This window comes from Phalangium opilio, unplaced genomic scaffold (genome assembly GCF_054372755.1).
Source record: "Phalangium opilio isolate 3A_F unplaced genomic scaffold, DU_Popi_V2 ptg000329l_1, whole genome shotgun sequence".
NCBI lineage: Eukaryota > Metazoa > Arthropoda > Arachnida > Opiliones > Phalangiidae > Phalangium > Phalangium opilio.
Window position 1 is genome coordinate 551,626 of NW_028324226.1, and position 15,279 is coordinate 566,904.

Sequence of the window (15,279 nt, forward strand, 5' to 3'; positions counted from 1 at the left end):
TGCAATTAATTTAGATACACGGGTATTGAGAACATACCAAAATCCGATAATTTGAAGGTAATAAATAGATGAAAAATAATTATTCTGAATTAATATTAAAAAATACAAATTAGTTTCAATAAAATACATACTTGAGGTTATAATTACACAAGAACGAAACCAGGGTGGGAAATAAGAATTTTTTGAAACTGGACATGGGGCCAGCGACCCCCCTGGCCTGGAATAAATAAACTGGTCCATGACCATTGACCAGGACGCGTCGTCTGCTAAAATAACTAAGTGGATAATTCAAGCAGTTGAGATAATGTCTGGACTCTGGTTACCCTTGAATTTTATTAGTGGTCAAGTGGACCACTGACCCCCCTCCCGATTTAATTTTTAAACTGGTCCAGGCAATTTTTAAACTGGCCACCGCCTTATTTCCCACGCTGAACGAAACATCATCAACAGCCCTAAGCCTTTGGAGAATGAAAATCTAGCAGACAAATGAGCAGCCGATACCGCGGAGAACTTAAAGAACTATTTTTGCAGTAAATTGGTTAAAAGCTGTGTACTTGCGCAAAGTTTTCGCGGTTTTCTTGAGGTTGGTCGGACTCTCGTTACCAAAGCTGGCTCTTATGTCTCCCTTCTCTCTTATTCCCTTCTGATACTATCAATATCCTCAGTTGTGGTGTCATACCTTCAAAATACACAACCTATGAATGACACTTCCTTGGTCAAATTTTCAGTTTGAGAATAAAATATTTAAAAAAAATACAAGTTTCATTTCTTAACATGCAATTTTTTTATCCATTTTTTTTCTTACATTGTCAACTATTCAGCTTTGTTTTAATTACATCTGTACATTGGTACAAAAACAATTTTTTTTTCTTTTAAATTGGGGAAAAATCTTACACCTAAAAGTTGCAATGAATGTTTGAAACCATTTTTTTTATAATGTTCATGATAACTGAATAACTCAATAACTAAACCATTTTTGCAGCGATCAAATCAAAATTGAAGATATGATATTTTGTTTCGAAAATTGTACAACTCTTTACTCTTAACAACCACTTGAGAACTAAATCAGCGGAGGGGCAAAATTTTCTTTTCTTTAACCATTTTGTAGCACATTAAAGATGGCACGATATATAATTGTTTTTTTTTTAAGGACGAGAGTAAATATTTGTTTGTTTGTTTGTTTTGCATTCAGTTGAATAACCTTTATTACAATCGTGCGATGATATTTTGCCTAAATAATATTATTTACCTAAATTAGTTTTAATTTAACTAAGTTTTACGCGGCTAACCAAGATCAATTTAAAAATAACAAATAACAATTGAATTAATTTTCCTAAAATGATAAATACACTAAAGCTGCCCTAAAACTTAGTTTTTTTTTTTTTTTTTTCGATACAAATATTACAAATTAATTATTAATCTTTTGAATTAAAATAATAATAATAATAATAATAATAAAAATGAAGAGTACATTTTAAGTACCGTTGAAAATAGTTTTTTAAAACTATTTAAGACAATTTAACATTAGTTTTAAATTTTAATGATAATTTTTGTTAACCTAAGCATCATGCATACGTTTTTAATTTTTATACTAACGAACGACAGAATCATACTTTGAATTAATTAAAAAGACACGCTTTTAAAGGACCCACCCACCCAAACCCTCTTCTTCTTCTTTGAGAATATTTTGTTTTTCACATTCACGCGATTGTTTTTTATGTAATTACGTTTAAATTTAATTTAACGTTTTTTTCTTTTGGTTTAGGAACAAATTTATTATAAAAAAAAAACATTTGTACCTGACTATATAAAGAGTGAGAGAAAAAAAAATCACAGTTATATCACCATCTTAAACGGGGGAAAAGGAAAAGGGGTCAATTTTAGTTTGAATTTAATTAGAGAATGAGTAATTAAAAACTTTAAAGGGAGGGTGAAGTAGAAAATCAAGTGATTTTTTATCGATTCTTCTACTAATTATAAGAGCAGTCTGCATAGTCAAACATTCAGGAAATACTTCCGAATGATTTTAAAATTCAAATTAGGTTCAGATTTTAAGGATAATTTTAAACAAGCCCCTCCGACCAATCGCGTAACGCCCTGCCTTTTCATTAACAAAATTCACGTGGCACGCTCCGTGTCTCGCGCCGCGATTGTCACGTCGCGCGCCAAATTTTATCAAATCTCGTGATAAATTTCATTCAACACGGAACGTGCCACGAGAATTTTGTTAATAAAAAAGGCAGGGCGTTACGCGATTGGTCGGCAGTCCTTGTTTAAAATCATCCTTAAAATCTGAACCTAATTTGAATTTTAAAATCATTCGGAGCTGGTATTTCCTGAATGTTTCACTATGCAGACTGGTCTTATAATTCGTAGGAGAATCGATAAAATATCACTTGATTTTCTACTTCACCCTCCCTTTAATGAATTGAATTTAAATTTATCATTCTGTAATTATTTTTAAAACGAGTAGAGAAATTAAGGCTAATGGAAATTTTAATTTATTTTAAATACCACAGTAATTGGCCCACCCCACCAAACCCCATTATTCTCTTTGTCATTAGTTTAAATTTTACGAATTTGCGCGGAACCTGGGCTAAATTTTGACTTACAGGACGTAAATTTTTAAGGCACTTACATATTTTCTTTTTATTTCCAAAAAAGAAACAAAAGTCAGACTTTGTTTTTGTTTTTGTTACTTTTTAATTTAATGCCCTAACAGTTTTCTACATTTACGACGCCTTGCATATGATTTATTTTTTTAATTAACAAAATAGGATTCCTCGCGCTTAAAAACCCATTTATTTCCGCTGTAATTAGCCCAGGATAATTATTATTATTTTTTAATTTTGAATTAAACGCGATGCGTGTTTCTTTTTTTTTTAATTTAAAGTTTTGTTTTTTTTGTACCCAAAAAACAAAAAATTAAACAACAATTTTTAACGTAAGTGTACATACGTATATTATACACAGAAGTGGATTGATTTTCCAAAGAAATTTTTACCATAAGTCATTAATTAATTAATTAATTAAGTTTATTAACGAGAGACAAGAAGTGGAAGCGATTGTATTGTATCTTTGGTGATAATAAAATTTAAATGTAAATTAGTTTAATGGAAGATAATTAAAAATTAATTTCCCAAGTGGGGAAAAGAAAAAACATACAACTGAATAACTGATTACGATTAATATTAATATTATAATTAATGAAAATAATAAAACTTCATTTTGCGTAACTGATAATTTTTTTTTATTTTTTTCTTTAATAATTGAAAAATAAAAGAATTTTTATAATTAAAACTAATTATTTTAATTATCGTAACAAAGCCTAACATATCTCACTGAATAGCGTTTGTTTGTTTCTCTTCTTCACATTGAACAAAAAACAAAATTAGTCTTTTCATTATGAAAATTATGATAAAATTTAAATTGTAATTGTAATTCAGCGCGTGAAGTTTACTTGAAAAAACTCACTTGTTTTCCAACGTAACCTTACATATTCCCTAAATTTCCTCCCCTGACCTTTTTTTGTCTAAGGTAATTTGGTCTATTTTTAATTATAGATGAAGAAAAAATATCCCCCTCCCCATTATCTCGATTAGAATTAATTATTTAAATCATGGAGTGCGTAAATTTAATTTTTAATTACTCTCATCAGAGTTTTATGTATCAATTAAAATGAATTTTTAATTCTTTTGGTCACTTTCACATATTTTCTTTTCCAAAAAAATTTTGGATATACCATGACGCGTCGCGTGTTTGTTTAATTGTTCGAGTAGTGCATTTTTTCCCTAAATGCTACGTTATTCTCCCCCTTTCCCTCCCTCCCTGGCCCGCCCGGTGCGGGAACGCGATTTAGATTAACTTAATTACGATAAGTTAATCGGGCCCCCCTTTTTTTTTTTTTATTTCAATCTGTTCTTTGTTAGTTAAGTCCTCATTAGTTGTTTAACTATATTTTCTAGAAATTAACGTAAACATCATTAAGAAACCCCCGAAAGAAGAGAGAGACAGAAGGAAAAAGAAAAATATATTTACCTTTAAGTTTCTTTTTAATTTTTGCTTCATTTTCTAGAAATATTCCCGATGTTAGACACCGTAATACGCTACGAGTCTTTCTTTTAAAGGTTGTGGAAATTGCTCCGAAAATTGACGCCAGTTTTCTTCACCAACTTGCGTCATGAAGCCTGTAAGTATCTGTAGGCAAGAAATAGGCCAGTTCTTAAAAAAAAGGAATAGGCTTAGCAATAAGTTTGGCCTAATTTGTTGAACAATACTTGGAAGTTAGGACCCTCTCTGAACATATTCTTCAATAGGCTTAGCATTAAGTTAGGCCTAATTTGTTGAATAATAATAATAGGAACCTCTCTGAACATATTCTTCAATAGGCTTAGCATTAAGTTAGGCCTAATTTGTTGAACAATAATAGGAACCTCTCTGAACATATTCTTCAATAGGCTTAGCATTAAGTTAGGCCTAATTTGTTGAATAATAATTATACGAACCTCTCTGAACATATTCCTCAATAGGCTTAGCATTAAGTTAGGCCTAATTTGTTGAATAATAATTATACGAACCTCTCTGAACATATTCCTCAATAGGCTTAGCATTAAGTTAGGCCTAATTTTTTGAATAATAATAGGAACCTCTCTGAACATATTCTTCAATAGGCTTAGCATTAAGTTAGGCCTAGTTTTGTTGAACAATAATAGGAACTTCTCTGAACATATTCATCAATAGGCTTAGCATTAAGTTAGGCCTAATTTGTTGAATAATAATAATAGGAACCTCTCTGAACATATTCATCAATAGGCTTAGCATTAAGTTAGGCCTAATTAGTTGAATAATAATAATAGGAAGAACCTCTCTGAACATATTCATCAATAGGCTTAGCATTAAGTTAGGCCTAATTTTTTGAATAATAATAGGAACCTCTCTGAACATATTCTTCAATAGGCTTAGCATAAGTTAGGCCTAATTTGTTGAATAATAATAGGAACCTCTCTGAACATATTCATCAATAGGCTTAGCATTAAGTTAGGCCTAATTTGTTGAATAATAATAATAGGAACCTCTCTGAACATATTCCTCAATAGGCTTAGCATAAGTTAGGCCTAATTTGTTGAATAATAATAGGAACCTCTCTGAACATATTCCTCAATAGGCTTAGCATAAGTTAGGCCTAATTTGTTGAATAATAATAGGAACCTCTCTGAACATATTCATCAATAGGCTTAGCATTAAGTTAGGCCTAATTTGTTGAACAATAATAGGAACTTCTCTGAACATATTCATAGGCTTAGCATTAAGTTAGGCCTAATTTGTTGAACAATAATAGGAACTTCTCTGAACATATTCATAGGCTTAGTATTAAGTTAGGCCTAATTTGTTGAATAATAATAGGAACATTAATCTATGTATATAGATTCATGTAGGAACCTGTCTGAACATATTCTTCAATAGGCTTAGCATTAAGTTAGGCCTAATTTGTTGAATAATAATTATACGAACCTCTCTGAACATATTCTTCAAGTCGGGTTTAGGACTGACCCAAGAAGCGACGGCGTCGCAGAAAAAGATAAAGTCTTGTACAATTCCACCGGGGTTTACGGTAATCATATTGCAGATACCCCTGAAAGCCGAATCCTTTTCTTCGTTATCTCGAATATTTCGCAAGGAAGAACACCTTGTTTAAAACGAAAAGGTGAAAAATTTTAAAAGGTCATACCCCGTTAGTTAAAAAGTTTAAAAACTATTTCTATAAACTGTATTGGTAATTTTGAGTTTCAAAATATAATTTAAAAATAAAAAATAAAAAAATGTTTACACACCAAGGGCGAATAAATTGCTGTAACATAGGGGCCACTTCCTCGGGACAAACATAACCAAGACGACCGATTGTTATGGCTAAAAAGGGTTAAGGTCACCCGGAGAAAGAGGAACACGTGTTTGTGTGTGGCAGAACGAAGACCATTTTAAAAAAAAATGTTCACAAGATGGGAGAGAAACGGAAAAACGGCCGGAAAAGAGAGAGAGAGAAAAAAGAGAGAGAGAGAAGCAAAAAATACAACTCAGATCAAAAAATTAAAAGTTAAAACAACAAAAAAAAAAAAGATAAAAAATTATTCCCACCCCAAAAAAGATCAACATAAATGGTTAAAAATGACTATACATTACTTGACCTAGACAAGTTAATTTTTAAGGACATTTCTTCTCTATGAATTAATATTAACCAGGTTATTGAAGTTGTTAATAATTACTATTAGCAAGAAGTGATATCTAGTTTACTAGGTAGAAGGTATAAATTCGCCTCCACATCTCTAGCTTTATCTCCAGTCCAAACGTATAGTAGGTCCGGAGTTAATCCCCGCCGCCTCTAAATTACAACCAGCATCTCATTGGTTCTTGAAAACTGACGTCAGCGTGACGCGAATGACGAAAATTACAATCATATTTTCCGACTGAGGAGAGGCGAAATAGCCCGGCCTCCTTTTACGTCCCCCCCTTGTATTTTGAAAGGGGGACTGGGACTATGGCCTGGCGCGAATACTTAGGCATCTTATACCTTCTCCCTAATAAACTAGATATCACTTCTTGCTATTAGTCTAGACTTGGACGACAAATTAGCGTATAAAGCCCAAATATCATGCGCTACATCAAAACAGTGCCCTTGTTCAACTTAAAACTTCAATAAACCACCAACTTGTCTGGGAAAAGTATAATTCTAATTCTAATAAATCTGGGTTTAAATTATAATTACTCTAAAACTATTAATCTTAATCTTAATTACTACGTTGGATGGAGTTTTTATAAAAGGACATCTCACCAGTATTTTCGAGCAACGTTTTAGGGGTGTTTGGTCGATTAATAATCACTATAAGTTGATTGAGTACGATGGGAATATAAGGTTTCATGTCTCTTCCTAATTTAACGGCGATTTCGCCAATAGCCCAAGTGGCGTTGTTACAAACGGAGATAAACTCCGGGTTCAAATTCTGACCGAGAATGGGTAAAAAATCGGCTGAAAGAGAAAGCGAATTACGGAAGATTGTGAGAATGTGGACGTGGTTTTAAAGGGGAACATACATATACATGGATTAACGTGGTGAAAGCAGGCTTTAGTTAGATCCCCGAGGAGAGCGAAGGAACTTTGTCGAACTTCGGGCATGGGGTCTTGCATACATTGATACAGCAGTTGCATGATATTGCTAGAAACCACCAGGGAATCCAAGTGACCGTTCAAACCCTCCGCCAGACCGCTTAGCAGATCCAAAGCCACAATCATGAAATCTTTATCGGGAACGTCAAATTGATCCGGGTGGGCCGCGCTCGCCTAAATTTTACGTTTAGCCAAACTACAAATTAGACCCCCTTAAACCAAAACAAACTACGTTCAACCCTTTCCTAAATTCTCTAGCCTCCGAGAGGGTCACTCGATATCGTATTTCGAAAATGACCCGCGAGTCAACATTCTAAAACTTGTTGATCAACGTCATTCTTAGACTCCCTTCCATTTTACGCTAAACTACGTCAAAAACACGCGGCGCGATGTTAAAACTAAATACTACTAACTTTAGTAGTTATTATAATTAAAGGTTGACCACCGTAATGAGATCCTAAGAGCGAATAAATTAAGTCTAAAGTGTTTGAATTAAACGTGGTCAATGGACAAAAGCGGTATGTTTTTTACAGTGTGCATCATGCAATGTAAAACATATTTATAACTTTTCCGGTGTAGATAATAATTAGAATGTTTTAAATTAAATAAAGCACACATATAATATGATCAAAGTTGGCCGATAATAATTTGGATGCGTGTATATAAAAAACTAAATGAATAATTAATAAATATTTAACCAATTAAAATCTATTATAAATAATCTAATCTAACAACGATTTTAAAATTATTTTTAATTTTAAACCAATATAATATTAAATTATATAGAATAGAAAAGTTTTCCCAAAAAAATAATTTAACCCAAATTTTAACGTCTAAAAAGACTACCCCCCAATTTCTAAGAAGTTTACGACGATTAAAATCATAATAAAAATGAAAAAAAATTAAACTTGACATGGACATACCATATTCTGATTTAAAGTCTGCTCAACTAAGGAAACACAACGTCGAAAGACAGGCTCGCAGTAGGGCAGAAAGCCTGACTGCAGTGCAGTGGCCACACTAGACAGACACTGGAAACGAACACCGTAGAAAAAGAAAGAAACGAAAAAAGAAAAAAAGGGGGACAAAAAAAATAAACCAAAGAATATTTACTTGTAAATTAAAATAAATAAAAACAAGGTTTTTGTTTTTCTGTTTTTTTTTAGACGATTAAAAACTAAATTTCAAAACTAAGTAACAGACAACGTTTTTAAATAATTAAGCTAAATATATGATATTGGTATAAAAAGTTTAAGGATGCCAAAAAGGGGTTTGTTTTTAATAAAAAGCTTAAAAGTTTATATATATTTTTTAAACGATGTGCGAATATAACGGGCGAATAAAACTTTTATTCTAGAAAGCTGAAACAATTAATTTTAAACCAAATCAATTTACTTTTCAGCTTTCTAACAATTATTCATAGAAACGATGCTTTGAAAAAAATAAAATAAAATTCTAGTGAAATATTTTCTAACAAAGGGCGGAAAGCAGGGGGTCCTGTTCTGTAGACAAAAACAATCAAAAAAGAGAACTTACCTCAAGTAGAGGAAATAGATCTTTATCATCGTCTGTTAAATCATTCCACTTACGAATTAACGGAGGCATTAGTAGGTTGATATACTCCTAAAGAGGATCATAAAAAAATAATGTTAAGGCTGCTTTCCAGACCGTCAAAAGGCCCGGGCCGACGCCTCCGACCGTCAAGAGGCCCGGGTCGACGCCTCCGACCGTCAAGAGGCCCGGGTCGACGCCTCCGACCGTCAAAAGGCGCGGGCCGACTTTCCCGACCGTCAAAAGGCGCGGGCCGACTTTCCCGACCGTCAAAAGGCCCGGGCCGACTTTCCCGACCGTCAAAAGGCCCGGGTCGACTTTGACGACCGTCAAAAGGCCCGGGTCGACTTTGACGACCGTCAAAAGGCCCGGCCCGACTTTCCCGACCGTCAAAAGGCCCGGCCCGACTTTCCCGACCGTCAAAAGGCCCGGCCCGACTTTCCCGAACGTCAAAAGGCCCGGCCCGACTTTCCCGAACGTCAAAAGGCCCGGGCCGACTTTCCCGACCGTCAAAAGGCCCGGGCCGACTTTCCCGACCGTCAAAAGGCCCGGGCCGACTTTCCCGACCGTCAAAAGGCGCGGGCCGACTTTCCCGACCGTCAAAAGGCGCGGGCCGACTTTCCCGACCGTCAAAAGGCGCGGGCCGACTTTCCCGACCGTCAAAAGGCGCGGGCCGACTTTCCCGACCGTCAAAAGGCGCGGGCCGACTTTCCCGACCGTCAAAAGGCGCGGGCCGACTTTCCCGACCGTCAAAAGGCCCGGCCAGACTTTCCCGACCGTCAAAAGGCCCGGGCCGACTTTCCCGACCGTCAAAAGGCCCGGGCCGACTTTCCCGACCGTCAAAAGGCCCGGGCCGACTTTCCCGACCGTCAAAAGGCCCGGGCCGACTTTCCCGAACGTCAAAAGGCCCGGGCCGACTTTCCCGAACGTCAAAAGGCCCGGGCCGACTTTCCCGAACGTCAAAAGGCGCGGGCCGACTTTCCCGACCGTCAAAAGGCCCGGGCCGACTTTCCCGACCGTCAAAAGGCCCGGCCCGACTCCCCCGACCGTCAAAAGGCCCGGGCCGACCCCCCCGACCGTGAAAAGGCCCGGGCCGACTCCCCCGACCGTCAAAAGGCCCGGGCCGACTCCCCCGACCGTCAAAAGGCCCGGGCCGTCTCCCCCGACCGTCAAAAGGCCCGGGCCGTCTCCCCCGACCGTCAAAAGGCCCGGGCCGTCTCCCCCGACCGTCAAAAGGCCCGGGCCGTCTCCCCCGACCGTCAAAAGGCCTAAAATTCTACGGCCTAACTTTATAACAGCCTACCTCCTTATTTAAATGGTGTCCAACGGAATCAGCCAAAGTTCCAATGGCGTCGTATAAAATTAGTAGATTTTTGTGCTATGGGAGGAAACAAAACGAAATAGTCAATGTAAAATGAAATCTATCAATCCTCCACTTCTTTTCTCAAAGCCTTGGTTCTATTCTTACCTGATATTTACTAAAGGCGAAGACTAAAGTTTCCAAGATGAAACCCAAATAGGGAACAAGTTCAGTGCAAGCTTCTTCTTCCAGGGTGGCAAAAGCGCTGCAAGCAGCTTCTTGTACCCTTTTATTGGCGTCTAGAACCCTTTTCAGGAGTTCCGTCATCAAGGGCATCAAGAATTGTTCGTGGGGTTGACCCACAACCCAATGAGAGTAGCGACTTAATGTCCAACATGTTATGGAACGAACAAGCGCCTTTTTGTCAGATAAACAGGTGATCAAATACGGGGTTAACTCTGGTAAATGTGGAACCATTCCTCCCATACATCCTGAAGAATTAAGATAAAAAGAAACGTTTTCCTAAGCCTTTGGCAATCAAAACGTTTTAGACCTAAGAGTAGGCTTAACGTTTCAGCCCATTGTTCATCAAAAGCAGGCTTAACGTTTTACCCCATTGTTCATCAAAAGTAGGCTTAACGTTTCAGCCCATTGTTCATCAAAAGTAGGCTTAACGTTTCAGCCCATTGTTCATCAAAAGTAGGCTTAACGTTTTACCCCATTGTTCATCAAAAGTAGGCTTAACGTTTCAGCCCATTGTTCATCAAAAGTAGGCTTAACGTTTCAGCCCATTGTTCATCAAAAGTAGGCTTAACGTTTCAGCCCATTGTTCATCAAAAGTAGGCTTAACGTTTTACCCCATTGTTCATCAAAAGTAGGCTTAACGTTTTACCCCATTGTTCATCAAAAGTAGGCTTAACGTTTTACCCCATTGTTCATCAAAAGTAGGCTTAACGTTTTACCCCATTGTTCATCAAAAGTAGGCTTAACGTTTCAGCCCATTGTTCATCAAAAGTAGGCTTAACGTTTCAGCCCATTGTTCATCAAAAGTAGGCTTAACGTTTTACCCCATTGTTCATCAAAAGTAGGCTTAACGTTTTACCCCATTGTTCATCAAAAGTAGGCTTAACGTTTTACCCCATTGTTCATCAAAAGTAGGCTTAACGTTTTACCCCATTGTTCATCAAAAGTAGGCTTAACGTTTCAGCCCATTGTTCATCAAAAGTAGGCTTAACGTTTCAGCCCATTGTTCATCAAAAGTAGGCTTAACGTTTCAGCCCATTGTTCATCAAAAGTAGGCTTAACGTTTCAGCCCATTGTTCATCAAAAGTAGGCTTAACGTTTTACCCCATTGTTCATCAAAAGTAGGCTTAACGTTTTACCCCATTGTTCATCAAAAGTAGGCTTAACGTTTAAGGCCTTTGTTCATCAAAAGTAGGCTTAACGTTTAAGGCCTTTGTTCATCAAAGGTAGGCTTAACGTTTCACCCCTTTGTTCATCAAAAGTAGGCTTAACGTTTAAGGCCTTTGTTCATCAAAAGTAGGCTTAACGTTTAAGGCCTTTGTTCATCAAAAGTAGGCTTAACGTTTCACCCCTTCGTTCATCAAAAGTAGGCTTAACGTTTAAGGCCTTTGTTCATCAAAAGTAGGCTTAGCGTTTAAGGCCTTTGTTCATCAAAAGTGGGCTCAAGAATAGATATATTATACCTTCGGCAATGGCTCCTAAAGCTAATATTCCACTTTCTTTGATTTCCCAATCTTGATGGAAGAGCGTTTCTTTCAAAATTGGCAGTAAAACAGGTAAGAGGTCATTATGGAAAACATTGGCTAGTACATCAAGAGCCGCGGCGGAACATTTTCCTATAATACGAAAAAATAATTACTCGTTCACCATAGAAGGATTGATTGATTGAAATCCTAGCACATTAACGCAAAAACTTACTTAAATTCCAATCTGATAAGGTATTATCATCATCTAGACCATCTTCATCATCACTTTCATTCTAAAAAGTGATAAACAAATTAAACACGTTTGTTAAGAAACTTCCGTGACATCTTACAAGTTCTCTTACTTCCGCATTATCATCCATATGTTTCTGACTGTGTGTTTTGGACTTGTGAAACCTAGGTTTGATATCTTCCTCTCTATCGGGGATCATTTCATCCTCTTCAACATCCCCTTTTAAGAGAATAATATCGATAGCCGAGTATTTCATGCCCCTGACTAGGATCGGGATCAATTGGGGAAGATAGGGAAAGAGAGCTTCTTTGCAAACATCCTGATCAGCCAGTGCTAACCAAAATTCGCAAGCTTCTAACGCAACTCCTTCGTCAGGATCTTGAGTCCGCATTAGCATGTACTATCATCAAAATCTTCAGTTAATTAATTTATTAAGTCTTAAAGGGAGGGTGAAGTAGAAAATCAAGTGATTTTTTATCGATTCTTCTACTAATTATAAGAGCAGTCTGCATAGTGAAATATTCAGGAAATACAGTCTCCGAATGATTTTAAAATTCAAATTTGGTTCAGATTTTAAGGATAATTTTAAACAAGGACTGCCGACCAATCGCGTAACGCCCTGCCTTTTTGTTAACAAAATTCTCGTGGCACGCTCTGTGTCTCACGCCACCACGATTGTCACGTCGCGCGCCTAATTTTATCAAATCTCGTGATAAATTTTATTCAACGTGGAACGTGCCACGAGAATTTTGTTAATGAAAAGGCAGGGCGTTACGCGATTGGTCGGAGGACCTTCTTTAAAATTATCCTTAAAATCTGAACCTAATTTGAATTTTAAAATCATTCGGAGCTGGTATTTCCTGAATGTTTCACTATGCAGACTGGTCTTATAATTAGTAGAAGAATCGATAAAAAATCACTTGATTTTCTATTTCACCCTCCCTTTAATGCTTTGTAAAATACTAAATTACCTCAATAATACTGTTCATATGGGGTACCAATCTATCCATTCTAACTTCAAGTAACATTACAAGAGCTCTACAAACATTCTTCCGAACTTCCGGGTCTTCATCGGAAGCCAAATGAAATAAATTCTGCGGAAAATAAAAATTTCAGGGAATCATAGGTAAAATTAAAAATATTGTAATTACCTCTAGGAAAGAATCAATGTGCAACATTAGAGCTTGAGTCCTGCTCATTATAAACTGGTTAACACACGCAATTGCGTGAGATCGTATCTTGGGACTCGTATGTTTGAAGAATTGTAGAAATTTTGGAATTAGGAAGTTTAAAGGTCTGTTCAAGGCATCACTGTCTAATGCTTCAGCCGAATCTTCGCATATCTTTTGTAGAGCTCCAAAAGATCCCTTTTAATTTTTTTTATAGAGCAAATCAATAACACAATTGTATAACCCTTTTTAAACAGGGTTCATACAACTTTTGGAAAACAAATTTCCCTGAGATTTATGGGAGGTTTTCCCCCATATAATTCCCAGAATTTTCCAGGTTTTTCTCGTATATTTAGTGTCCTATTTAGCAAATGTTAACGAAGGAGGAGGGGGGGGGGGTAAAATAGGACTATTACATAATCAAAGGACATCCTCGTATCTCTAGTAGAACCAGAGTTATGAGCCTCCAAAGTATAGTGTAATGTTAATCCTACGGAGGGGATGTTTATGAACATTTAGCTTAATCACTCGGCCCCAGTTTGTCTTAGTGCCAAGTCTTTAGTATGGTTGGATGGGGGGCAAATTGGACTATAACATACTCAAAGGACATCCTCGTATCTCTAGTAGAACCAGAGTTACGAGCCTCCAAAGTATAGTGTAATGTTAATCCTATGGAGGGTATGTTTTTGAACATTTTGCTTAATTACTCGGCCCCTGTTTGACGCATATTTCCCTGATTTCCCTGAATTTTACTAAAAATCTTAAATTTCCCTGAGTTTTCCCTGAGGTTTTTGTCAACTATTTATTTTTATTTCCCTGATTATTCCAGGTTTTCCCTGTTCTCCAGGTTTGTATGAACCCTTTTTAAAATTTAAAACTTACTTCGCAAACATTATAATCTTCAGAATCTAATAATTGAGAAAGCCTAGGTAAGAGTTCTGGCCAATTTATGAGATCTCCTTGAGTAGCTATCGTCGTTATTAAAATACCGACTGTGGCTCTGATTAATGGTGAAGGATCCCCCACACTGTTTAGACATTCTGATTTTATAAATTCCGTCACCTCAGGTGGAAACTTTCTTAGGTGGGCCTTAACATTGTTTTTTAATATGAGACCACTTAGAGACCTAGTAGGTTCGTCTACAAATATAAAAATTCAGTTTTGGACGATTTTCTAAATGAGAGAGAGAATAGATTTTTTGAGGTATAATACCTTCTGTCGTTAATTTTGTGAGAACAAAAATGAGGTAGTTACTAAAATCAGGGTATTTGTTTAATTCTTCCAATTTCTAGTTAAGAAGTTAAGGCATAATATATTTATATAGATATAGTGATAAAGAACACGATAAATTATGGCTACAAATGTAGGATTTCCAGCAAACTCAGCCCTATTAGGGACTTGGCAATTCGGGCTTAACTCCGCCCCCAGCGCCATTATGGTATGTTTTTTTAACAGAATGAAAGCTACATAAGCCCCTCCTCCTGGTATGTTTTTTAGCACTAGTCAAAGGTAGCCTGACGTTGCATGACGTAGTACTGCCAAGTCCCTATTATACAGATATAAGATAGAGCATTGTCCCTAACCAAGGCTTAGTTTTGCCAACGTTAGATAAGAAGTTTATTTAAATCTAAAATTTCTTTGAAACAAAATTCAAAAGGATACTTGTTGAACGGATCTTTGAGTTGCTGTATCGGGAGATTGGGATTCTTTTAAAAGAACTAGAATTTGTCGTAATCCTTCGTCTTGGGGTTGCCAAGATAAAAGCGCCATGTTTTCTTTCATCCTACTACAAATACAATCGGTGCAACCTGCGAAACCATCCGCCGAAGTGCGGGAAAAATTGCGACCCCAAAATTAAGCCTTTGTATTCCCGCCGTCGTCGTTAGGCCTAACGAGTCGAGCCGGTTCGCTTTTACCGACGATTTCAGAATTAATTACGTATATTTCTTTACCTTTTTGAATATGATGGAGGAAACGAGTCTATATTGGCACAAAATTAGCGAAATATTTCCATTAGATTCGTCAAATGTCGATTAAATATACTCTCTTTCGTACGAAACGTTCGATCCGTTACCGACGAAATCCAACTGATTGTGGGAAATTACGGTCCTTATGGAAAATATGGGAAACCCCCTTCGAAA

At 36.7% G+C, this 15,279-nt stretch overlaps 1 protein-coding gene and 1 long non-coding RNA gene across 5 annotated transcripts; one reads left to right on the forward strand and one right to left on the reverse strand.

The window, feature by feature from the left end:
- Nucleotides 1–72: 72 nt before the first annotated feature.
- LOC149610166 (uncharacterized) lies at nucleotides 73–1,306 on the forward strand. The gene is made up of 2 exons (XR_016376482.1): nucleotides 73–583; nucleotides 983–1,306. It is a non-coding gene; the product is annotated as an uncharacterized LOC149610166 (long non-coding RNA).
- Nucleotides 761–15,250, reverse strand: Tnpo (transportin 1). Of its 4 annotated transcripts, none has more exons than XM_089858715.1 (19): nucleotides 15,091–15,249; nucleotides 14,801–15,026; nucleotides 14,351–14,426; nucleotides 14,021–14,277; nucleotides 13,121–13,336; nucleotides 12,941–13,063; nucleotides 12,082–12,369; nucleotides 11,952–12,012; nucleotides 11,717–11,869; nucleotides 10,179–10,501; nucleotides 10,014–10,088; nucleotides 8,696–8,782; nucleotides 8,083–8,190; nucleotides 7,087–7,333; nucleotides 6,827–7,021; nucleotides 5,832–5,907; nucleotides 5,512–5,686; nucleotides 4,039–4,197; nucleotides 761–3,961 (listed from the first exon to the last, which is right to left on the reverse strand). In XM_089858715.1, the coding sequence occupies exons 2-18, from the start codon at nucleotides 14,918–14,920 to the stop codon at nucleotides 4,090–4,092; spliced, it is 2,688 nt and encodes an 895-aa protein (XP_089714841.1). In that variant the 5' UTR covers nucleotides 14,921–15,026; nucleotides 15,091–15,249; the 3' UTR covers nucleotides 761–3,961; nucleotides 4,039–4,089. The 4 variants fall into 4 exon arrangements, with proteins under 4 accessions (XP_089714841.1, XP_089714838.1, XP_089714839.1 ...); XM_089858712.1 differs by lacking the exon at nucleotides 761–3,961 and adding an exon at nucleotides 4,365–4,863 and having other exon boundaries at nucleotides 5,440–5,686; nucleotides 14,801–14,946; nucleotides 15,091–15,250; XM_089858713.1 differs by lacking the exon at nucleotides 761–3,961 and adding an exon at nucleotides 4,365–4,863 and having other exon boundaries at nucleotides 5,440–5,686; nucleotides 7,093–7,333; nucleotides 15,091–15,250.
- Nucleotides 15,251–15,279: the final 29 nt, after the last annotated feature.